Source organism: Rana temporaria, chromosome 5 (genome assembly GCF_905171775.1).
Source record: "Rana temporaria chromosome 5, aRanTem1.1, whole genome shotgun sequence".
Taxonomy (NCBI): domain Eukaryota; kingdom Metazoa; phylum Chordata; class Amphibia; order Anura; family Ranidae; genus Rana; species Rana temporaria.
The window spans coordinates 41810634-41835597 of record NC_053493.1 but is presented as its reverse complement, the minus strand read 5'-3'; the positions used below and the strand labels follow the sequence as shown (position 1 = coordinate 41835597).

Sequence of the window (24964 nt, the reverse complement as noted above, 5' to 3'; positions counted from 1 at the left end):
CAACGCATGTGTATTGGTACCATGTTACCTTTGGGCACTGGGGTGTCATTCAAAATGGGTGGCAGTGCAATGTACCAACGAACATAACACATGTTAACTTACATTGCGGTAAAGTATGTTATTGCAACAGCAGCAGATGTGTGAACTCAGCCTAAATCATGTTCCAAAATTGAATATATAACAACTGTTTAGCCATCATTACCCCACACCGTTCTTATCAGTGATTGGTGGGTTCATACCTCTCTGAATCTACATAATTAATGGAGGATATAAAATTGGCCTGCTGGCTGCTCTCTGAATAGCTGAGTGTGTGAGATACACTCAGGCCCATACAGGGGCGGACTAACCATTGGGGCTCTCGGGCACTGCCCGAGGGCCCCATGCCACTAGGGGCCCCATCAGGGTTGCCAGGCTCAATAAAACCAGGGATAATATGTAAAAATCTGTGTTTATTTTACACCTGTCCCTGAAATGTTTGAAACCGACATGCTTTTGATGTGAAAATCCCGAGGTTTGTGCTGCCCTGCCTGCACAGCCTCCTGGCGTGGTGGCCATCTGTAAGCCCAGGGGCCCCATAATCTTCTATTGCCCGGGGGCCCCATGAGTTGTCAGTCCGCCCCTGGGCCCATACCACCCTTCTGTAGCTCCGATTGTGTGATTTACATGTGTCTGATCATAATTATCAATGTACATCTCCCATTTGTTTTCTGACCACCCATCTTCGTCTTTTGTTTGTCTTTACTTAAAGGTCAGCCACCTTTTGGGATTCTCCAGTAGCATCTTGTCTACACTTTCCTGGGATATGCCTCTCAGCAACATTTTAGGAACGATGTTATTGAGGATATGCGAGTAGCCGTGACCGCCATATTTCACCAGTCGGTTCTTAGTGTGAATGTCATGAGCAATGACAATTCTGTCTTCATAACCGTGACTGATCAGAGACCTCAACCTGAAAAAAAAAAAAAATGCATAAGGTGCGCTCTCTTTTCCATCCTCAAAGATATAACAACCCTGGCTATTGAAAAATTCTATAAAAATATACATATATATATATATATATATATTAGGGTTGTCCAGATACCGATACCAGTATCGGTATCGGGACCGATACCGAGTATTTGCGGAAGTACTCGTACTCGCGCAAATACCCCCGATACCTAAATAGAATACTTTCCCCCCCGCCGCTGCATCGCGCCGCCGCATCGAGGGACATGGCTAGAGGGACATTGCTGCATATGTGAGGGACATGGCTAGAGGGACATTGCTGCATATGTGAGGGACATGGCTGCATATGTGAGGGACATGGCTGCATATGTGAGGGACATGGCTGCATATGTGAGGGACATGGCTGCATATGTGAGGGACATGGCTAGAGGGACATGGCTGCATATGTGAGGGACATGGCTAGAGGGACATGGCTGCATATGTGAGGGACATGGCTAGAGGGACATGGCTGCATATGTGAGGGACATGGCTGCATATGTGGGGGACATGGCTGCATTTGGGGACACATTTAAAAAAAGTATCGGTATTCGGTATCGGCGACTACTTGAAAAAAAGTATCGGTACTTGTACTCGGTCCTAAAAAAGTGGTATCGGGACAACCCTAATATATATATATATATATATATATATATATTTATTTATTTATTTATATTTGAAATGAAAAAAAAAAAAATGTATAGAATTTTTGGCATTAAAACTCTTTCTCAGAAAAAGTAAAACTACCTTGCAGTGGGGTTGAAACCCACCACAAGTACAGGAAGAACATTGACACTTCATGCAGAGACCCATCAATATGCCACTCTAAATAAAAGCAAGACTAAAAACTATCTGAGCACCATAAACTGAAAAACACTATTTAATATTTTTTTTTATATATTTAAAAAGGCAGTGCAAGTGATTTTCAAGAGAAATCACTCTAAAAAGACCCTCCTACCATTTCTAGCCGGGGCCATCTTGAGTAAGGACAAGCAATTAATGTAGCATTTACTACCTGGAATCCATCTGCCCTTAGCTCAGACATTCAGGCTAAGAAAGACTCTCCTCTCAATGAAGACCAGAAGCAGTGGTGGCTGGTGCTAAACATTATTGGGGGGTCACAAACCAGAAAGCCCCCACCCCAATCTCTGGCTGTGCCGAGTGTGAATGAAGCTTACACAGCCCGGAGCTGTACACATCTCCCCATGCCAATCCAAGACAGATTTCCCCTGCTTGCCCTGTAAAACCACATCCTCTGTTCAACCCCGTCCTCCCGTGACCCCCTCCCCCGTCCCACACCCGTACAATTACCGTGCTCCCAGCCCTAAAACAATCCAGCGGATAGAGGAAGATGGGGCTGGGCCGGCTCTGGAGCTCCGGGGGTGAGGATGAAGTCACAGCCCAAGGAGGAGGTTTCCGCTACTGATGGGGAGGGCGGGACACCGGGCTTCTCCCACCTTTATCATAATAACCGGGGGGGGCAGGGAGACTGGGGATCAGCCAGATACATGCAGGAGGAGGAGACCGCCACTGCACACACCCGACAGTTGAATACAGACTATACAATTCTCTGTAGATTTTTTTTCCTTCATATTTACCAAAACCATATAATATGAGGTCAAACCTTAAGCGTTTAAATTTGTATGCAATCAGGCAGGTCCTTGTACTACAAGGTTTTGGTAAATCTAAAAGAAATCAGACAACAAAAGTTGTATAGTGAAATATAGTGAAAAGGACTACAGCGCTACTAACAAATAATCTCAAAGAAACCGCACAAAAAATAACTAAATAATACAGCAGCAATCAAAAAACGGTGAACTAAACCAAATGATAAATGAATAAATACTGATGCGCTCGTATTAACTCATGTGCAATGTGAATCGTACATATACAATAAAGCAAAAAAACCTGGTGAAGAAACTCTTAATATATGTGAGTAGATCATGAAAAAGTCCTGATGATTGAATCAGCCAGTCTGCAGTGATCCTTCCCTAATTGCCAAGCTCTCACTTCAATGTGATCAGGTTACAACAACCTCCAGCAAGCGATCAGATGTTTCCAGTTTCATTCAGTCACATGCAAAAGAGGAGGAAAGGAACATAGCGCAATATTATACCATATAGATGTGGATAAAGGCTGCACTTAGTGCACTCACGTATCCTCGCTCATGTTATAGACAGGGTATGTTGCCGCTCAGTTTAAGTGGACTCCTCATTCAGGATAGACATCCGATGGTCCGTCACTGTTGGCTCCTCCCCCACATGTATCGTCACTCGTCACGTGACATAGTCATGGGTATTCTCGGGAATACCCATGACTAAGTCACGTGATGAGTGACGATACATGTGGGGGAGGAGCCTACAGTGACGGACCATCTCTCTATCATACAATACTACAGGAACAGGAAGTGGATCCCAAGACTTCCTGGCCATTAGGGTCTCAGGACTCGCTTCCTGATTGCCCGGGAGGAGAATAAGGAAGACAACTGGGTGGGCTCAGTACTCAGTGCTCCGAGCACACCCCTTTTATGAAGTCAATTAGAGCCTCGAGTCTAATCCTGTGCTTCAAAAAAATAAAAATAAAAACACATCGAAATACATTTATCCGGCGCACTGCATGTAGATTAGGGGCCAGGTGCATGGAGTAGGGGGCGGTGCCCCTGCACCCCTTATTGATGGGCCACCACTGACCAGAAGGTCAGAAATCAGTAAGCAACTGAAGAAATGGGGGAAAAAAATAAAAACCTTTAACACAATACAATATGTTGTACCTTTCTATCCATTTTCTAATGCCAACCACATAAAGGATTAAACAAACAAAAACAAGCATTCATGTTGATTTAGAGTTTAGTTCCGCCTTGAGAAATATAAAAAAATAAAAATAAAAAAGGAACTTTTCTTAAAAAATTCACCTAAGCAGTTCATTGAGGTAAGGAGTTTACACTTTGATAACATTTCATGGGGAAATCAATATCACCGAGATCATTCTCTAGCTGCTACACATAATGGAAGCACTTTTCTTTGTAACACTTTCACACATAAGGGCCGCTGTGTTCATAAATACCAGTAACTACGCTACAAGATAATACCAACGGGCAGGAGAACAGAGTATCAATAGGAGTCTTTATCATTAATCAAGTTAATTAGCAGAATAAGTGCCGCTATTGACTGTCATGCAACGTGTAATTGATCAACATCACCCGACTGTCTTCAATTAACTGGAGGGGCTCAATACAGCTAAACGGCACACAATCCTGTTGTGTTATTAAGGGATCCAGCACACAATATTAGATCAGCAGCTGGGTAGTGAGAGCTGCATCCGGCTTTATCATGGTAATGTACGGTATAATATTTGCGGCAGAATGCCATCTGTGCTCAGCTCTGGAAAAGGAAAAAGGACAAGCCACCTAAAACTGATATTCTGGTTATGCAAGACATAAAAGTATCAGAAATAGTTACAATATCATGCTAAACTTTTGAACGGACAGTGAAAAGAGAACCAAAAACGAATGAGATCACTGCAACACAACTGATTGTCTCTTTGTGCTGCTTATGGCCATGGCTAGGGATGCACCGATACCAATTAAAGACCAAGTACCGATACTTTTTTTCAAGTACTCACCGATACCAATTACCGATACCCATCGCCTAGGAAGAGTAGGTAGGGGGTGGTGTGGGAGCAGGAAGGTTGTTAGCGAGTTGGGTGGGGGCAGGGGAGAGTAGAGGGTTAGTGAGGGCAGGGTAGTTGAGTGTGGGGTGAAATAGTGATTGTGGGGTGGGAGAGTTGGGATGGAAAAGGCTGTGATCACTAGGGGAAGATGGTGGGGATGGGTGGGATCATTGGGAGACATGGGAACATAGGTGGCAGCTGGGGGACACAGTACAGGACGTTTGGAGGGCACAGTTCAGGCACGTTAGATGCAGAGTGCAGGGTACAGGCACAATACATGCAGGGTCATACATGCAGATGCAGAGTTCAGGCACATTACATGCAGAGTGCAGTTTTCCTCCACCACTCCTTTCCACTGTATTCTCATTCACATGATCCCCCATCCACCCCTCCTCAGCTCTGACCTAAAAAATCTACATCGTGCACATGCCTTACTATTGTTGTACTAATGTGAAGTACCTAGCCGGTGACTTGTTCTTAAGGTTCCCCTAACGAGAAAGATCCTTCAAGGACTGCGCAGGCGCAAACCTGCCGACGGAAATCTCCGAACCTCGCCCGGCATCCAGGCTCATTCTTTAACATCCCCGTGGATTGGAAGATGTTAAAAAAAGAGCTAGGAGGCTGAGCGATGCCAGGCGAGGTTCGGAGATTTCCTGTCGGCAAGTTTGCGCCTGCGCAGTCCTTAAAGGAACTTTCTCGTTAGCCGGAACCATATCGGCAGATCAGATTGTGCCTGCGCAGGAACTTTCACGTTAGCCGGAACCATATCGGCAGATCACCGGCTCTTGCACAGACATCCCCCCCACTGCAAGCTTCTTCTCTGCAGCCAGATCATCCAGGGGGATCGGCATCCAGGCATCAGGGTCAGAGAGGTCCCCTCTCGCCTCTGACCGTACTAGCTGGGACTTCAGCATCTCCCTTATTACTGCACGCAGGGAGACAAGCTATCACAAAGCCCCGATCCTAGCACAGATGTAGCTGACAGGCTGCGACTGATGTGTCCAGTTCACGTCACTTCCGGTATCGGAGCATTTTCGCGAGTACCGATACTCGCGAAAATGCCTAGTATCAGCACCGATACCGGTATCGGTGGAACCCTAGCAATGGCCATAATCAATATCACTATTATCCCTGCCCTATTACTTATAGCCGATAAGACCTTGAATAAGCCAGCGTTACTATTGGGATTCATCCCATGCGCCAAATCTGGGTTTTTACCAAGTTGGAGGATGGCAGCCATTATGATTGACTATGGAGGAACAGGTTTTGAGGAATTACATCTTTTTAAATAAAGCACATATAAAAATTTTGGGTCCCTTTACTTCCAGGTTAGGATTTTTTTTTTGTGGACAAGTTGGGGTATTACTATTCCATAGTAATCAAGGGAATCATGGCTCGTCATTGGTGTCATTGGGAGGAATTGTGCCCCATCAATGGTGTCAGTGGGCCCCATCGTTGGTGTCATTGGGAGCAACTGTGCCCCATCAATGGTGTCATTGGGAGGAACTGTGCCCCATCAATGGTGTCATTGGGACCCATCGTTGGTATCACTGGGAGGAACTGTGCCCAAAAGTTGGTATCACTGGGAGGAACTGTGCTCCATCATTGGGAGGAACTGTGCCCTATCATTTGTGTCACTGGGAGGAACTGTGGCCTATCATTTGTGTCATTGGGAGGAACTGTGCCCCATCAATGGTGTCATTAGGACCCATCGTTGGTATCACTGGGAGGAACTGTGCTCCATCATTGGGAGGAACTGTGGCCTATCATTTGTGTCATTGGGAGGAACTGTGGCCCATCATTTGTGTCATTGGGAGGAACTGTGGCCCATCATTGATGTCACTGGGCCCCAACATTGGTGTCATTGGGAGTAATTGCGCCCTTCATTGGTGTCAGTAAATAAAATCGCACCCCAATGGCCAGATAAAAGCAAGCAAAGGGCCGCATCTGGACCACAGTTTGGAGACCTCCGCCTTAAAGGTATATAAATTTTTTTTTTTTTAGAACCATTTTAACTGTAATGCCCCATACACACCATCACTTTATGTGATGAAAAAAAACGACACTTTCTGTGAAGTAAAAAATTACGTTTTTGAAACTTCAATTTTCAAAGACGAAGTTGCCTACACACCATCGTTTTCTCACAATGATCTTGCAAAGTGAGGTTACGTTCCACCACGTTTTTCCATTGAAGCTTGCTTCATAAGTAGCTTCTGGGCATGCGTGGATGAAAAAACGTCTTAGAAAACGACGTTTTTTGCTACACACGGTCAATTTCTGTGAAGTAAAAAGTGCACTTTTGAAAAACGACACATAAAATTGAAGCATGCTTCAATTTTTTTTGGTCGTTTTTTACAAGACATAAAACGACGTTTTCCCCCACACACAGTCAATTAAAGTGACGTTTTTAAAAACGTCATTTTTTTTCATCACATAAAGTGATGGTGTGTACGCGGCATAATATTAAAGATGAAAATCATGTCAAAATGGACACACAATTATGTGATATAGCATCAAAATCTCACAACCAAATTCACATTGTCCAAAAATAAATGCTAACATGTTCAATGGCATCTGTTTTCCTTTAGTGCAAATAATGAAGGAATTGTAGCATTATGGGTGGAGGTGAGGACTTAGGGGGTCTCGCCACCTCTCTAGTTCATCAACGAAAATGTATTAAAAAAATTGGGCAAAAAATGGGCAAGCCTTTTTATAGCTTGTGATACAACCTAAAGCCTTCCATCCAATAATGGAATAATTGCGGCATAAACAGAATAAGCACATATTTACAATAAAAATTAACCATTATTTCACTGACTGTCCTTTACTTCCCCACTATACTTTATGTTCCCTTGGTCGCTAAGACACACTGTGGCAGGCTAGATTCTGTGATGATATAGACACTAGGTCCTATGTTAGTTTGGATTTTGCACTGACCCGTCTTATTATCCAGTTGTTGCACTGGCAACTTTGTCTGTCCCTCCTAGTGCTGCCCCTTTATGATGCCATGTGTCCTTTTATGTCTTTTTCTATTATTTTTATTTTTTTTCTTTCCTGGTCCCTTCTTTTGTTTATCCTTTACCTGGAAAATGTTGAAAATTCAATAAAATTTAAGTTTTCAAAAAAAAATTAACCATTATACCACTTCTCATACCCGATCGATTGTCAGCAGCTTCCAGTCCTAAAATAATCATTTTTCTAGCTCAGCTCTTCCTTAGCAGTAGCTGGTAGCTGTGCAGTTAATCAGAAAATAATCCTTAGGGAAGGGAAGGCAGATATTCTGCAGTTCTCTACGCAAAGAATGTCATTGCTAGAAATGCTTTAGACCCCGTCCGTTCGCAATTGTACCTTTCTGGCGTGGATAAAGCCGAGTCTAATATTGTTAATTACCCCACACTCAGGGGAGCAACTACAATTCAGGAGACCCCATTACAAAATTCCGATGGAGCCTCCCGGCAAACTTTCTCTGTGACACCTGACAGTGTCACACACACACAATAATCGAATTGATTTTGTCATAAAGTATGCCTCAATCAAGGGCAGGTAGCAGGGTAACCGTCATCATAGTCAATACAGTATTAGGAACGAGTTCTGGGGATGGAAGTTACCAGAGAAAAGCAACAGTACACGGAATGCACTTTGAAAATTGGTATTAAACCCAAAAATGTAATATTTTGCAGCTTACCAATCAAATGGGGTGGCTGCATTCGTTTATTTTTTTTTACCAGTTTTCACCTAATGATCTGGCCAGTAACACACCACCTGCATTAGTGAGCCAACTGTGGATGAATGAACACAGGAGGCACAGCAGACAGCAGCAATGTCAGTCTGTGGGGATGGTAGTGTTAAATGTATTGGCAGAATTAAATACACTAAACAGGTTGAAGTTAAACTCCAGCTCACTTTATAATCCATTACAGCAAACAGTTTTTTTTGCCGCTTTTGAGATAAAGGTTTTACATGAATAAATAAAAGCCGATCATTTTACTCACCCCTGCCAGTGTTAAAGTGGTTGTAAAGGCAGAAAGATTTTAATTTTTTTCATAATCACTTTTTTCCTTTATTATAACAAATTTCAACATATAACATAAAAATTACACAAAATATCTATACAGGTACAATCATTTACATAAAACACAGAACCCCCCCCCCCCCCGCTACTACACTGGGTCTTAGATCTCATCCGTTTAATAAAAAATAAAAAAGGGAAAGATTTATCTTAATGTATTCTATGTATCAAGATAAAAAACCTGTGTGCAGCAGGCCTCCTAATGAAAATCAGGGCAAAATCGTGGGTGCGCGATATACGCCGATACCCGCTTCCCACGCTGTGTTTGAACCACTGCGCCGACATATACCGAGCGCAGTACACTCGGGTACAGTCGGGCAGGCTCGGCTCCTCTCGCGGTCACGTCCTGTGTGTCCTGTAAGTCCTTTACGTGAGAGGAGCTGAGCCTGCCCGACTATACCCGAGTGTACTGCGCTCGGTATATGTCAGCGGAGTGGTTTAAACACAGCGCGGGAAGCGGGGATCGAGCGGGGAGGACACCACGATGGCCGCAGAAGGACGCCGGACTGGACGAGGCCGCTGATGGACGACGGGCAAGACACCGACGAGGGCCATCCAAACTGTAAGTATTTTTTTTTTCCAGGAATTTTCCTTCAAGTTTGGGGGTGCGCGCTATACGCCGGTGCGCGTTAAAGCAAGATAAATACGGGTACTTACCTGAGCCAAATCTCTATCCAGCGATGTTCCACAAGAGACTCAGCTGTCCACAACTCCCTTCATTGTCTGAGATAGCAGTGTGGCACCATTGTCTCCCACTGCTGTTAAAGTCAGTGAGCCAATGAGGAGAGAGAGAGAGAGAGGGCGGGGCCGAGTCTCACCTCCCTGTCTGAATGGACACATGGAGCTGTGATTCAGCTCCGGTGACCCCATAGCAAGCTGCTTGCTGTGGGGGCATTTAACAGGAGGGAGGGGTCAGGTGAGCAGAAGAGGAACCCAAAAAGAAGAGGATCTGGGCTGCTCTGTGCAAAACCATTACACAGAGCAGGCAAGTTTTAATTTTTTTGTTAAAAAAATGTATAACACATTAAAGAAGACTTTAGTATCACTTTAGGTGCTTTGTCTCGTCCATGTAAACTGATACATTCTGCTGGAGAACTCGGGCTACTGAACGTGGGCTACTGAAAAACAGATTTTCTGGCTGGATCACAAGATGAACATAGAAAAAAGAAAAACGAATGCGGTGATCACATTTTAGGTGGGTAAACTGCAATATAATACAATGTTTGCTTCTGGGTTTAATACCGCTTAAAATGGGCTTTGTAGCTCACTGACATTTTCCAGCATCTGCAGATAAGAGATTAGAGGTTTGGGGTAAATTAAGCCCTTCCAACCCAACAAGTGCTGAAAATTGTGTTTAGTAATTAGCAAGAAAATCATATTTTAATTTTATTATATATAGTTGTCAGTACTGCTATGTACAGTTATTCTATTTTGCAGAATTACAAAGTTTGAACGTCTTTTCATTTTGAGCTGAGGAGACACCCCTGGACTTTTGAACACCCCGATTTTCTATGTGGTTGTAAACCTCTAATATGAAACAAAGCATATCACTCTATAATATAGTGTGTACTTGCCTCAAGCCAAAGCACTTTGGGCCAGATTCACAAAAGAGATACAACGGCGTATCTCCTGTTAAGTATGGCCGTCGTTCCCGCGTCGAAATTTGAAATTTCACGTCGTTTGCGTAAGTCGTCCTTGAATGGCGCTGGACGCCATTTACGTTAACGTCGAAACCAATGACGTCCTTGCGACGTCATTTAGCGCAATGCACGTCGGGAAATTTTAGGGACGCCGCATGCGCAGTACGTTCGTCGCGGGAACGCGCCTAATTTAAATGGTCCCCGCCCCATTTGAATTAGGCGGGCTTGCGGAGGTGGAGATTCAACTTCCATCAGGACAATGACCATAAACATACAGCCAGAGCTATGATGGAATGGTTTAGATCAAAGCATATTCATGTGTTAGAATGGCCCAGTCAAAGTCCAGACCTAAACCCAATTGAGAATCTGTGGCAAGACTTGAAAATTGCTGTTCACAGACGCTCTCCATCCAATCTGACAGAACTTGAGCTATTTTCCAATGAAAAATGGGCAAAAATGTCCCTCGCTAGATGTGCAAAGCTGGTAGAGACATCCCCAAAAAGACTTGCAGCTGTAATTGCAGAGAAAGGCCGTTCTACAAAGTATTGACTCAGGGGGGCTGAATACAAATGCACACCACACTTTTCACATAATTTGTAAAAAATGTTAAAAACCATTTATCATTTTCCTTCCACTTCACAATTTTGTGCCACTTTGTGTTGGTCTATCACATTAAAAATCCCAATAAAATACATTTACGTTTTTGGTTAAAACATGACAAAATGTACAAAAATTTCAAGGGGTATAATTACGTTTTTAAGGCAAGGCACTGTACATCTCAAATAGAGGCGCTTTAATGAGTGGTGGTCACATACATGCAAATTAATAGATAAGCCTTAACTGCTTTTCATGTAACTTTAGAAATGGATCTCAAGCTAAATTGTCAGCACTGTGTTGGCATTATTCTGCTAGATACCAATAAACACAAACGAGTGCTGATGGAACTGACACAGGAAAACACTACATATCGATTGGTTAGCAAAACTCCAGCCAGCAGCACTTCTCATTTAAAAAAACGTTAGAAGTTCCAAGCCTGACAAAAAAAAAAAAAAAAGTTGCTTAACTTTCTTCTGACTACCAAAATGATTGGAACTGAAGCTAGGATTTACCAACACAGAGGCAGGAGAGTAGTTTTTATAAGAATCCGATTGTGCGAGAATGAAAAAAAATTAAAGCATTTTCTCTGCTATAGGCAACAGTTCCATCTTTCATACAGTAAAACAACCCAAAAAGCATCAAATCATGGCCAGCCAGTTACTGAAAACTGGAGCAGTTGCCTAGAGAACCCAATGAGGGTTAAAATGCATGTAAACTCACTGGCCCAGATTCAAGAAGCACTTGCGCCCGCGCAACCATAGTTGCGCGGCGCAAGTGCTTACTTGCTCCGGTGTAACGAGTGCTCCTGATTCAGGAACCTTGTTACACCGACTGCAGCCTAGGATGTGACAGACATAAGCCTCCTTATGCCTTCACATCCCAGGCTGCATTCTTGCGTTGGCCGCTAGGGGGCGCGGCCTTTGTGATCGGCGTATAGTATGCAAATTGCATACTACCACCGATTCACAAAAGTTGCGCGGGCCCTGCGTACGCAAGGTACGGAGTTTCCGTACGGCGCCTTTAGCATAAGGCTGCTCCTGCTAATAGCAGGCGCAGCCAATGCTAAAGTATAGCTGCGCCTCCCGCCCGTGAAATTAAAATTTCACGTCGTTTACGTAAGTGTACTGTGAATGGCGCTGGACGCCATTCACGTTCACTTAGAAGCAAATGACATCCTTGCGACGTCATTTGCCGCAATGCACGTCGGGAAAGTTTCCCGACGGAGCATGCGCTGTTCGCTCGGCGCGGGAGCGCGCCTAATTTAAATCATTCCCGCCCCCGGCGGGATCATTTACATTAGGCAGCCTTGCGCCCGGCTGTTTAGCATATTGCCCGCGCAATTTACGGAGCAACTGCTCCGTGAATCGCGGGCAAAGCGCAATATTTGCGTGGGCGCAGAGAAAAAAATTTGCTCTTTGCCCACGCAAATATTGCGCGATTCTACCTGAATCTGGGCCACTGGATGAGGTTTATTTAGCTAAAAGCATTGGCCCAGATTGCCCAGATGGCCCAGGTAGAATCGCGCAATATTTGCGTGGGCAAAGAGCAAATTTTTTTCTCTGCTTCTAAGTGAACGTGAATGGCGTCCGGCGCCATTCAAGGTTCACTTACGTAAACGACGTGAAATTTAAATTTCACGGGCGGGAGGCGCAGCTATACTTTAGCATTGGCTGCGCCTGCTATTAGCAGGAGCAGCCTTATGCTAAAGGCGCTGTACGGAAACTCCGTACCTTGCGTACGCAGGGCCCGCGCAACTTTTGTGAATCGGTGGTAGTATGCAATTTGCATACTATACGCCGATCACAATGGCCGCGCCCCCTAGCGGCCAACGCAAGAATGCAGCCTGGGATGTGAAGGCATAAGGAGGCTTATGTCTGTCACATCCTAGGCTGCAGTCGGTGTAACGAGGTTCCTGAATCAGGAGCACTCGTTACACCGGAGCAAGTAAGCACTTGCGCCGCGCAACTATGGTTGCGCGGGCGCAAGTGCTTCTTGAATCTGGGCCATTGTGTATTAAGAATGGATATTTTCCATATATATACATATATATATATATATATATATATATATATATATATATATATGAAAATATCCATTCTTAATACACAATGCTTTTAGCTAAATAAACCTTATGGGCCAGATCCACGTACATGCGCCTATCTTTAGGCGGGCGTAGCGTATCTCAGAAACGCTACGCCGCCGTAACTTAGAAAGGCGAGTACTGTATTCACAAAAAAGTTACGCCTTTAGTTACGGCGGCGTAGCGTATATCGGGCGGCCTAATTCAAAAGAGGCTGGTTGGGGCGTGTTCTATGCCAACGAATCGCGACCCCACGCATTTGACGTTTTTTACGAACGGGGTATGCGCCATCCATGAAAGAATCCCAGTGCGCATGCTCCAAATTACGCCACAAATCGTCAATGCTTTAGACGTGAACGTAACTTACGCACAGCCCTATTCGCGAACGTCTTACGCAAACGACGTTAAACGTAAAAAATTTGACGTGGCCCGACGTCCATACTTAACATTGCGTACGCCTCATATAGCAGGGGTAACTTTACGCCGGAAAAAGCCTTATGTAAACAACGTAAAAAAATGCGCCGGGCGGACGTACGTTTGTGAATCGGCGTATCTACCTAATTTGCATATTCCTTGCGTAAATCTATGGAAGTGCCACCTAGCGGCCAGCATAAATATGCAACTAAGATACGACGGCGTAAGAGGCTTACGCCAGTCGGATCTTAGCAAAATTCCGGCATATCTTGTTTTCTGAATACAGAAAAAAGATACGCCGGAGCATCCTAGAAGTTACGCGGCGTATCAATAGATACACCAGCGTAACTTCTTTGTGGATCTGGCCCTTCCGAGCCCTGTAAAAGTGATCAGGAGAATGTAAAGCCACTCTGATCACTTTTACTGAAACATACCTCCCAACTTTCTGAGATGGGAATGAGGGACACCTATCAGCAAAAGTATGCAGGCTAAGGACACACCCCTTGCCACGCCCCCTTAAAGGAGAATTGTACAAAAAAAATAAGATTGGTTAAACCCACAAGTGCTTTTTTTTACCACTACTATTTCTTTATATTGGCTTTTGGAATTTACAAATGCAGCAATTTAGAAATCAGATGAAAGGTTTAGCACTGGGAAACACGTTTTGATAGATAAAAAGTGTATTTTATATACATCTGTATAGATCAGACCAAAATGAGGGACAAATGAGGAGAATGAGGGACAGAGGGACATTGCTCCAAATCAGGGACAGTCCCTCGAAATCAGGGACAGTTGGGAGGTATGCTGAAAAGTCTATCGCCAAATGAAATATGTGATAGCAGGATCAGAGAGAAAGAACGAGAGAAAGAGAAAGAAAAAGAGAGACTGGCTGAACTAAATGCATACATAAATTTAAAAACGTATAAAACTAAAAATGATTCAATATAAGTAAATGTATTTTCCTTCTACTGGGCAGGTATGTGGTATCTGTAGTTCCTGGCACTATGGAAGCTATCCATGCTTGTAAGCAGCTGTCAGTGATAGGGCAGTCTAGTGCTGCAAGAGCAAGTGGTAAAGTAATCATATGTGTTCATACTGCAGTTAAATTGTTATGTTTTTGTATGTATTTATGTTTAACACTTCTGCCTCTAGAGTGTCTCCAACACCATTTTGGAGGAGCCCTGTGTTCTCATAGGCCGCACGAGATCTCGAGAGATTTGGGCGACCATCTTTGGGTGGTTTCTTTATATAGTAAAGGTCAGGCAAGTTTTTAGGCAGAACATGTGTGGATGTAGATAGGGACAGAGACCCTGCTTGTGAGGGAGAGAGAGGAGAAGCCAGGGAGAGTGTTCCGGCCTGTGAGGGATAGTTTAGGGGTCCTACGGAGTCCTGCAGTGGTAACCTTGGTCAGATGAAAGACTCCCAGCTGCTACTGGTAATGTGTTTCCAGCCTCTTCCAATACGCATTGTGTGCTGGGGTATATAATGTACCATTAAGTGGGAAGTGCCTGTGATACTCAGAAATCCACATCGCTTAGAACAACAGTATCTGTACTGCATATCTGTGCCTCCATGCCTGGAGAGAAACCATTTGCCGTTTGATTGTAAAGACTGTTACTACTACCGCCTCTCGGTAATAAACGTTACCTTGTTCAAAGAACTTTACGTGTGTCTCCCTCAGTGAATCGCCGCACCCCTCACCCCGCTTACATGCTTGACCCACACATGCCAGAGACTTACATTTTGATCCTGTCGTTATCACTGGGCATATCGACAGCGGTGTTAAACTGGTAATTCAGCAGTTCCGTTCCAAACAAATCATATTCCAGATACGATCCAAGCTCCGCAAACTCCAGCAGTTTTTTCTCATCAAAAATGGTCCTGGAACAGAAAGACAATTGTTTTATTGCATAAATGTTGACATTAGAGGTTTTCTATTAAAAGGGATTAAGGAGCTCATGTCATCTGATTACACAAAGTAGTTGCTTTCCCAACACATTTTTTATTAGACCCAGATTAATTATGGAGATATCTTTACTCAGACAGATCAAGTCTCATCTGAGCTCCTAAGGGTCTGAAATGTCCTTACAGTGACCACATACAGTAAGTAGTAAGATATTGGATTGAAAATCCCTCAGGACTCCATGTATGAAATTAGTATGCTCGCCCTATGGTTGCGTGGTTTTCCCCTAGAGCATACCCACACTTATAACTGCCTACTATTCTTCACATCACTGTAACAGCGATACAAAAAGGATGCCCATCTCTTGTGATTTTGACACTCCGTGTGATCCAAAACAAGTTGGTGCAAGACCCCTTTCACATTGGGGCCACGGGCGCGCTAATGCTAAAGCACCTCATAGTTTTTGCTGTGTTTTGGCCTCTAGTTGATCGCTTTTAACCCCAAACAAGGGGTTAAAAGCACCCATGTTGCTGTGCTTCCGAAGAGCTTTTCAGACGCTTTGGAAGAGCTGCCCATTCATTTCAATGGGCAGGGTGCTTTGAGTGCACAAAATACAGCACTCCAAAACCACCCAAAAGATGCTGCTTGCAGGACTTTTCCTAATGTCCCGCAAGTGCACCGCCCCAGTATGAAAAGTCACACTGAAATTAAAGTGGAGTTCCACCCATTTTTTTATGTTTGTCTGTGCTGCATGCTCTAATCTCATAGTGTTCAGAATGGACAATTTTTATTTAATTTGTTGCTTGTAAATACCTTTATTTTGTAGTCCTTCATTACTTCCTCCTCCTTATTTGCCTAGGCTATTTGCAAGGGTTTCTGGGATAGGCATCATGTTTCCCAGTAGTCCTTGCAAACCTCACTGAAACCTATTACATTTCTTGTGCACTGAGCATGTGCGAGATATGCAAAGCTGAAATCCAGGAAGTCATACAGTCTGGCTTCATGATGCCCACACTTAAGATGGCCACGGTCAATTTCTAGATTATAAACTCTAATCTAAATGCTGTAACAACCTAACAAAACGGACCTTAGTTTACAGACTAACTTTACTAGAATACATTAAGCTTGTGTATTACAGGGGTATTTATATTTAAAAAGTGAAATTGTGGGTGGAACTCCCCTTTAATGGGAGGCAGTTTTCAGGCACTATATCTAGCGCCAAAACGTCTGAAAAACTGCCTCAGTGTGAAAGGGGTCTAACAGGTCGCCTAGAATATTAAGATCAACAAGTATCACGGTTACAATCTTTCAGGGAAGTGCTGGCCATAGTACAGATCTAACCAGGGCCGATCCACCCTATAGGCTCACTATGCAAGCCGCTTAGGGCCCCCGCAAAGCTGTGGAGGGCCCCCCAAATTACTAGAGGCCCCGCCTGGTGAGAAGTCATTTTTGGCCCCTCACCCCGCTTCTCAACTCGCTGGCTGCATGGGAGAAGAGGTAAGAAGTCAGCCCCCCGCTTCTCACTTTAATGTAAGATGTCATTTCCGACAGCAGAACACCCCCTCCCCCCGCTTCTCAACTTTAATCTTTAAAGTGACATGTCACTGTCGGCAGCGCCCCCCCCCACACACACTTCTCAACTTTAATGTGACATGTCATTTTGCTTAGGGCCCCAGGGAGGTCAGGATCGGCACTGGATATAACTATAGAAAACAGTGTATTATTCAGCGCAACAAAATAAAACTTGGTGCAAAAAGAAAAATCCTGTGTAAATAGAAAATCAATAGCCTTATATAAGGCCAATTGTGGAGGCAACAAGTGGGAGGAGCTGTGTTTCAGGATGTTTTTTTCCTTATGTGTCAGTGTAGAGAGCTGATGTGCTTGTTTTACACATTTATGTGAGTATCTTTAATCCCTGTACATAGTTTTATAATACATTTTCATAACAGAGAGCACTATGGTTTTCCCTTATTTTTTGGTTATATACAACTGATTGAGATCCCAAGAGGTCAGTGTTGTCCAGGGACGTCTGTTGGAGTACCCCCGTGACATCCTGGGAGACATACTTACAGGCAATTGGGACTCTATAATGGGGTCATGGCTTGGAGGGGAGCAGACATTTCAGCTAGAGGTGGTGGTCATCGAAGTCACTGGATTGAACGATTAACGATTTCAAATATTCACTTTGAATCTTGCCATGGTTAAAATTGTACTAAAAACTGGGACTTTACATTTAATGGATGGATACATGGATTGTATTGGTTGCGTTACACTGGTTATGTTATATCGCATAGGACAGATGAAGCTTCACGATGCAGACGCTGGCCTTTTAGTGCTTGTTTTGCTGTGCGCATGCGCACTCCTCGCTGCAACTGTACCATTTAAACTCAGCAGCTGTACTAGTCAGTGCTCCTGGTATATTTTATTGTTTAGTATTGCATTCTCGTATTAATGTTGGCGTTTCCTCCGGGGGTAGAAGTGCGATCAGACCATATGTCTGGTTACCTTTAAACTTTAGAAGGGACAGGGATTGACTGGAACATTTGTTTCCGATTTACCATTCTCATGTTACTTATGTGTACCTACACTGAAGGGTAAATAACGGAAAATAACAGGCACTACATCTGTTGAGCATCATCCTCGTGTAGCACTACCCTCATAGGAGCCACCAATTTTAACTGGTTCTTCCCCCTGGTTTTGCAACAGCTGGAGTCTAGGGGTTGTCTTTTTAGGATTGTTGGTAGAACATTTAACAGGAGAGGGTTTGGGGTCGTATGAGATAGTCCAAAAATGCTAAATGTTTTTGAACAGCCCTTAAGCCTGAAACAAACTGGAAGGCCAGAACCGAGGCCTGTAAGAGCCGTCTAGTGGAGGGGCCGGTGCAAGGATTTTTGCTAACTCAGGCGAAGGTGCATTTTGCCCCCCCCCCCCGGCACGCACGCACACGCACGCACACCATACATTATATATGTGCTCCATTAAGCTTTAATGGTTATGATGCTTAAAGTGATCATTTAACTTATTTATATTTTACAAAGAAAGACAGCAAACAAACTATTTGTGGTTTTGTAAAGTGCATTTTTTTTTAAAAACAGGAAACTTTAAAACAGGTCGGTCCCCCTTTCCTGTTTCTGAACACCAATCTGTGCACCGGGCGGCTCCCTACCCGAGTCCCTCAACAGGTCGCAATCGCCTCCAGGATGACGCTGCAGGCTGCACTGCCTGCTGGTGCGGGTCCGGTCCGTCTGTTGCTCCGCCTCCTGCAGCCCTCGCTCCTTCACATCATGCGGCTGAGCGGCCAGGGGAACCAGGGGCGGGGCCGCTTATGTCACTCACTGACATAGGACGTAGGCGCCACATAGGCTGCGTAGCCAAGGACGAGACAGTGAGACTCTCACACACACTGAGACAGAGTGACTGCACAGGTCAGCGCCGCTACAGCCCACACCACACACAATCTATCTCAATGATTGGGCGGCTGTCACGGACCGGTCAATTTTCCGCCCTGGTGCCGTAAGGCAAGTGCCCATGTTGCCTTGCGCTAGCGCCGGTCCTGCTCTGAGTTCTCCAGACAAGTTTCTTACTTGAAACTGCTTAGTTAGCTACAAAAAGTAATTGGGATTATAGTTCTGCTATAGTTGGGACCTTGCTAAACATCAGCAGATTCCATCAGAACCACACCCACAGGATTGGCTGCAGCACAATATTCAAGGTGCCCATTTGACTCTCCCAGCCCTTTACGTTCTAAAAGCCTCCAGAATGCAGAGAGAAGCAATCAAACCTGCAGCCTGTTAAATTTAAAACAGCCCAAAGAAATCAATAGCTGCTACAATGATTCTAGAAGAGCAAAAGAACGAAAATGCACCTATCATCGTAGCAAGCTATCTGGGAGGGTGCTAAACTTTGATTACTCCTTTTAACCAACAGTAAAGCCTTGTACACACGATCGGATATCTGATGAAATTTAATCTGATGGATTTTTTTGTCGGATATCCGATGAAGCTGACTTTCATCAGTCTTGCCTACACACCATCAGTCAAAGATCACTACGACGTGCTGAGAAAAATGAAGTTCAATGCTTCCGAGCATGCGTCGACTTGATTGAAAAATTTAAAACAGGTTCTATTTTTTCACCCGTGGAAAACAAACACGATCGGTTTGTCCGATGAACAGTCCATCGGTCTATTTTCATTGGACAAACCAATCATGTGTACAGGGCTTAACCCTAGCCATAATGCTAACAAGTGGAGGCATTTTTTTTAAATCCAATTTTGCCTAGCAGTGCTGTATGACAAAATTTGAGGCTAATTTGACTCAAAATCAAGTTCAAGTTTGCCCTCCCATCCTAATATCCATCTATACACACACACTAGAAAGAGACGATGGGGTCACAGCAAGATAAAAAAGGTCTGTTTTTTTCTAAAGTGTTTATTTATAATGCCGAGTTAGTTTTTCTGTGTCAAGTCATTTGGAAAATTGTTTGTATTTTTCAAAGAGTAGATTTCAAAGTGTACATTGGCTTGTGAAGTATAGGAAATCCGCTAGTTTGCTTATTAAAATGTAAAACAAGTACGGTAAAAGTGTTAATTGGCTGTATTCTGTGATTTCAACAGCTCCAGGTCTTAGAATAACATCTTGAGGTTTAATTGGAGTTAAAGGGAAAGCATAATGCTTTTTCCATCAGTACATATGAGTGGTCAATTCAGTGTTCTTTTATTATATGACTTAACATTATTTTTCGTGTTTTCTTAATTGTTTATTGAACCTAGAGATTTGTAGTCTCACCCCTGGAGGGAGCTCTCAGTGGCTCAGTGCTCCTTTGCTTCTCAGTGCCTCCATGGCTATCATGTGGCTTTGTTAGAAAACAAAGCCACATGTTTTTTTTTTTTTTTAAAACAACTTACTTTGCTTAATTTGAATGTACATGATACTTTAGTTGTATTGTTGGGGGGGGGGGGGGGGGCAGGGATGGACTGGCCATTGGGACTACAGGGAGTTTCCCGGTGGGCCGATGGCTCAGTGGGCCGGCTTCAGTGACAGCGGACTGCCGCCCCCTCCGCTCCTCTGTCTCTCCCTCCCCGCAGCGCTCACCTGGGGGGAACAAAGAGGCAGGGGAGGACCAGAGGAGCAGGGGGGATGACAGGGGAGCATGGGGGAGGGGACAGACAGCTGACTCAACAGCTATGGCCTGGGAGTTTCTCACTTCTGCCTAATCTTGTCCCATGGGGGAGGGGGGGCACCGAACTGATTCTTTGCCCCGGGTGAAATAATGTCTAGCTTCCCCACTGGTACTGCCTAAAAGAGTACTAGTACCAGCCGTTCTACTCTAATAAAGTAGAACAGCTAGTGGCTAGTGAAGGGGGGGGGGTGCGGGAGTTGTCTGGCCGCCATGGGACAGACCTGTCAAAATGGGCCAGTCTGGATGAAGTCCAGGGCCAAATTTCTGTCCCAGTCCAGCCCTGGGGGGGGGGGGGGGGGGGGGGGTCACCTGAAATGTAAAAGTTGCTGCTTTTCAACTACCATGCCCTCACACACTGCACTTTTAGAAGATAGGAAACCTTCTGATTAACTCAGCAAAGGTAGCTGTCAGATTGTGAGCACTTCATTCTGCGCCACTTCTAATAACAGTAACCCGCATATTATAACATATGACAGCTGCTTAGGGAGTAAATGGTTTGGGTTTGGGGTCACAGTGATGTTTTGTGTTGCTGAAAAGTCTGGCCTCACTGAAATCTGAAATTGTATTTAATGTTTTTTGCTTATTTTTATGCATGCAAGTACAATGTATTAGGTCTTAATCGGGTTGCTATAAGGGTCAGATTCAGGGGGGTGCTGTGGGCTATGCTCCCCTAGATTTTAGCCATGTGCCCCAGGTCTCACTGTATCCACTGATCCCTCAGCCAGTCTTATGCAGACATTTGATGTAAGGGGGCACAGTGATCGGGACAACTGATCATATGTAATGGACACTGATGGTGACATATTCCATATTTCCATTGCACACGTTCCTGGGGAATGCTCTAGGATACTGGGTGCTGTAGCAACCATCAGCTCCCCCCGATATGACACCAGCCATATTATGGTTTGACAGTTTGGTTGAGACCACAAGCAAATGTGACAGTTACATTCCTAGCAGTTGCCAGGACTGTAACCGTTTTTTGAAACTTAAAATCAATGGGTTTAGTTCAGCTTTAGAGGTACTGTTGCACCCAACACTGGCAGGCACAGACCGCAATAAACACATCAATAGGAAACCTCTGCAGCTGGTAGCAGTACCTATCAAGATGAGACATCACAGTTTTGGACACATCGGCTCCAGCCTCCTGCAAAATTTTCACAATCTGGAAGGGAGCATCACTATTTCTGCCAGGATGGATATTCACTGGGCATCCAAGCTGTTTCTGGGCCTCAGCTGTTGCTTGAAGAACCCTCTTTTCACTATCAGTCAATGGCCATGAGCATCCAATCTCTCCAATGATCCCACATTTTATGTCTGTTCCATCTGCCCCTTTGAGAACTTCATCCATCAGAACCTGGGTCAGCTAAAAAGGAGAGGAGGATAAAGACAAGTGTGTATTAATGAAGAGCATGCTCTATTGTTAAAACCCAATTTTGGTAATTTTACAAATGCCACCCTTCCACACCCCCCCCCTGCACTGCAAAGGTTAACTGCTTGTTCAGCTTAGGGGTTCAGAATTATATCTTGTTTACCTTATTCCATGCTTCAACAGGGTCCCTTCAGAGATGCATCAGGTCCTGCGAAGCGCTCTCTAAGATAAGGTGACCAGATTTTTTAAATGAAAACCGGGGACATTTTTTTTTACTAGTTTTAACTGTCACCACAGTTTACGACCTTCCATCAACCCACGACAGCTTATCCGACAGACAGACAAACCAGCAGGCACGATCCATATCAATTCCCCAGAAAATGAGACTGACCGCTCTATTCTCTGCTTCAAAATGTATGAACACTTTTAGTGGTTAGCTCTCAAGTTTATATACAGTTTCCAAGGCATGTTTCAGTGATCACAGGAACAATCAAACTCTCCACCCACACATCACACCCTGGGGGGGCTTCAATACACCTTCAGATGGCTGATTGCTAAACATTCCAGACTTTTCTGCGCCGGTCTATAATTAACATGACCTAATCACTGCACCTGAGAAGTCACATTCCTTCATTAACAGAATTCAAACAAAACACCATAAGATCACACAATGATTTCCCCTCAATCCACATCTGTAGACAGACGGTCTGTCTCCGACAGAAAGGTATTCACACCTGAGCATCAATAGGCTTTAAACAGTGTTATCACACAATGAAAGGCCTTTCAAGAGCCAACCTCATTTAACAACTCACTAGCCAGGGCTAAGCATTGAATGAGTCATTATTGACCAGTAGGGTCAGAATATTCTTTGCAGACATTAAGGAATATATTGTAGATTACTGTCCATGCTAAAACAATCCAACATATGTCCCTTATCTCCTGGCTCAATCTGTGCCCAAAAGTGACTCCTGTTACACTAGTAATGGCGGCAATTAGTGAATCAATGCCCGTCACCACCGCCGCCTGCCTTACAGCCTGTCAAGTCTCACTCTCGGGGCCCCGGCTACTACTGGGTGGGGAGCAGAGGAAGATCACTCTGCCAGGGAAGGCAAGGAGATAAGCAGGCAGGCAGCTGGCTGGACTTGAGCCAAGGCAGATGGACATGCAAATCGAGCAGAATGGGCATGCACCCGAAACTGAAGAAATATTCCCTCCACTCCGACCAGCACATGGTCATCAGAAAGGGCCACAGATAATGGAAAAAAAAACCTCTAAGCTAGTAGGAGTGGCGGAGCAGGGGTGTGTAATTTCTGCACTGACTGTCTTTGAAATTGCCCCAGCCCCTGTTTTAACTGTCCCCGGAAACAGGGGATGTCTGGTCAACCTACTCTAAGAAGCTTTTGCCTGCATTCACACTCCTGCCTTTTCAAAGTACAATGCAGGGTTAATAGCCCTGCATTGTAGATGATGCTGAGGGACTGACAATAGAATGGTGTTCTGGAGGCAGAGAAGAAGAGCGCTGGAGCCATTTGGAACAAGAGTAGGCTGTTCAACAATCCAAAGTTATTACAGCGATTTTCCCTGCTATGCTATTGTATTCTGACCGTGTACTCCAGTCAGCGCTCTCAGGAGCCGGTCGGCTGCTGGTTTTCCAGCATACTTGGCCAGCTTCTGCCAGACTGGCTGCCATTTACACATACTGAATGTCGGGCAGTTTAAAAAAAAAAAAAAACATCCAAAGTTTTTCCCAACGGAAAATATGATTGTGTGTATGCGGCATTATGGTCTGCATCCCTTTAGATGCAATTTCCCTTTTGGGAGTATCTCATCAAAAATGTTTTTGTTGCAGGGGATGCTCAAAATCTGATTTGCATCTTAGTGCAGACGTCTAGAAAAATCAGGAAGCCAATCACACAAGCAGGAAAGGACATTTCTGGGGGGACATTCTGTTCACCATCTGTGTACACAACTGGGAGCCATATTGCACTTTACAAAAAAGTTACAGAGCTGCAGATTAAAAAGGAAAGGTCATTTTAAATAACGTTCAATTAAAATACGACTTGTATTGCAATTGTGTACGCCATTTATTTTTTATTTGTAATTTTTTTTTTTCCACAAAATTTGAGTTATTGATTAAGGCAGGCCAGACATGGGTCGATTTTCGAAAAAAAAATTCCTTCAAAAAAATCTTACCCAAGAATTTCCTTACGAATTTTGCACAACAGCCGATTTTTGTGCAGCCATCGAATTTGAGTAATTTTTGAAAACGAAAACAATTTTCTAATCGATGATGGGAGAATCGTGCGAGAAATGTAATCGAAAAAAAAAATGCACATGTGCAAGAAAAGAAAATTCCTGGAAAGAAAAGACGAAGATTCCCATCCACGAAAATTTTCTCTAGCAACAGGAAGTGAAATTGAAGGCTTGGTTGGTCGATTTTGAAATCAATGGGGGCGCCATCGGATCACAAAATTAGATTTTCAAAAGAACATTCCTTTGAAATTCGACCAAGTATGGCCTGCCTAAAACCTCGTACACACGGTACGAAAATCAGAAGGGGATTGTCGTTTGACAGGCTGTTCTTACCATTAGTATGCTCCTTTCAACAACGGTTTTCCAATTTTCGGCCAACAAATGGTTGGATGACAGGCTAGTAAATTTTTGGCAAACGACGGCTCCACGTCTGTTTTTTGTATGGTCAGTACACAAACCCGTCACACAAAAGTAAACATGCATGCTCGGAATCAATGCTCGCCAAACACGAGATTAGCAGAAGATGCCTAAAGGGTAGCACTCAAAAGCTGAAATTCCTCGAAGTACTCCACTACATTCGCATTTGTGGCGCAACAATTTGTGCAACGTTAGTATGCAAGACAAGATCCTGGTACACGCCTTTTTGACAAAAATCAGACGCTCGGTTGTCTAACAATCGTACCGCGTGTACGAGGCTTAAGAGTGGAGATACAGATGCCTTCAAATTCTGATTCCTTAGTGGTTCTGACCATTTTTAGCTTGTAAAACGCTCATCTCAAAAGTTCAAAAACGCCCAACAAGCAAAATCCT

The 24964-nt window shown here is 44.1% G+C and overlaps 1 protein-coding gene across 1 annotated transcript in view; it reads right to left on the bottom strand.

The window, feature by feature from the left end:
• Positions 1-437: 437 nt before the first annotated feature.
• The window catches only part of PTER (phosphotriesterase related), a 40176-nt gene continuing 15649 nt past the window's right edge, over positions 438-24964 (bottom strand). The window contains exons 3-5 of the mRNA XM_040352453.1: positions 21630-21895; positions 15191-15331; positions 438-949 (exon numbers count right to left, since the gene is read on the bottom strand). Of these exons, the coding sequence (XP_040208387.1) occupies positions 739-949; positions 15191-15331; positions 21630-21895 (618 nt within the window). The 3' untranslated portion in view covers positions 438-738. The remainder of the gene's footprint in view (positions 950-15190; positions 15332-21629; positions 21896-24964) is intronic.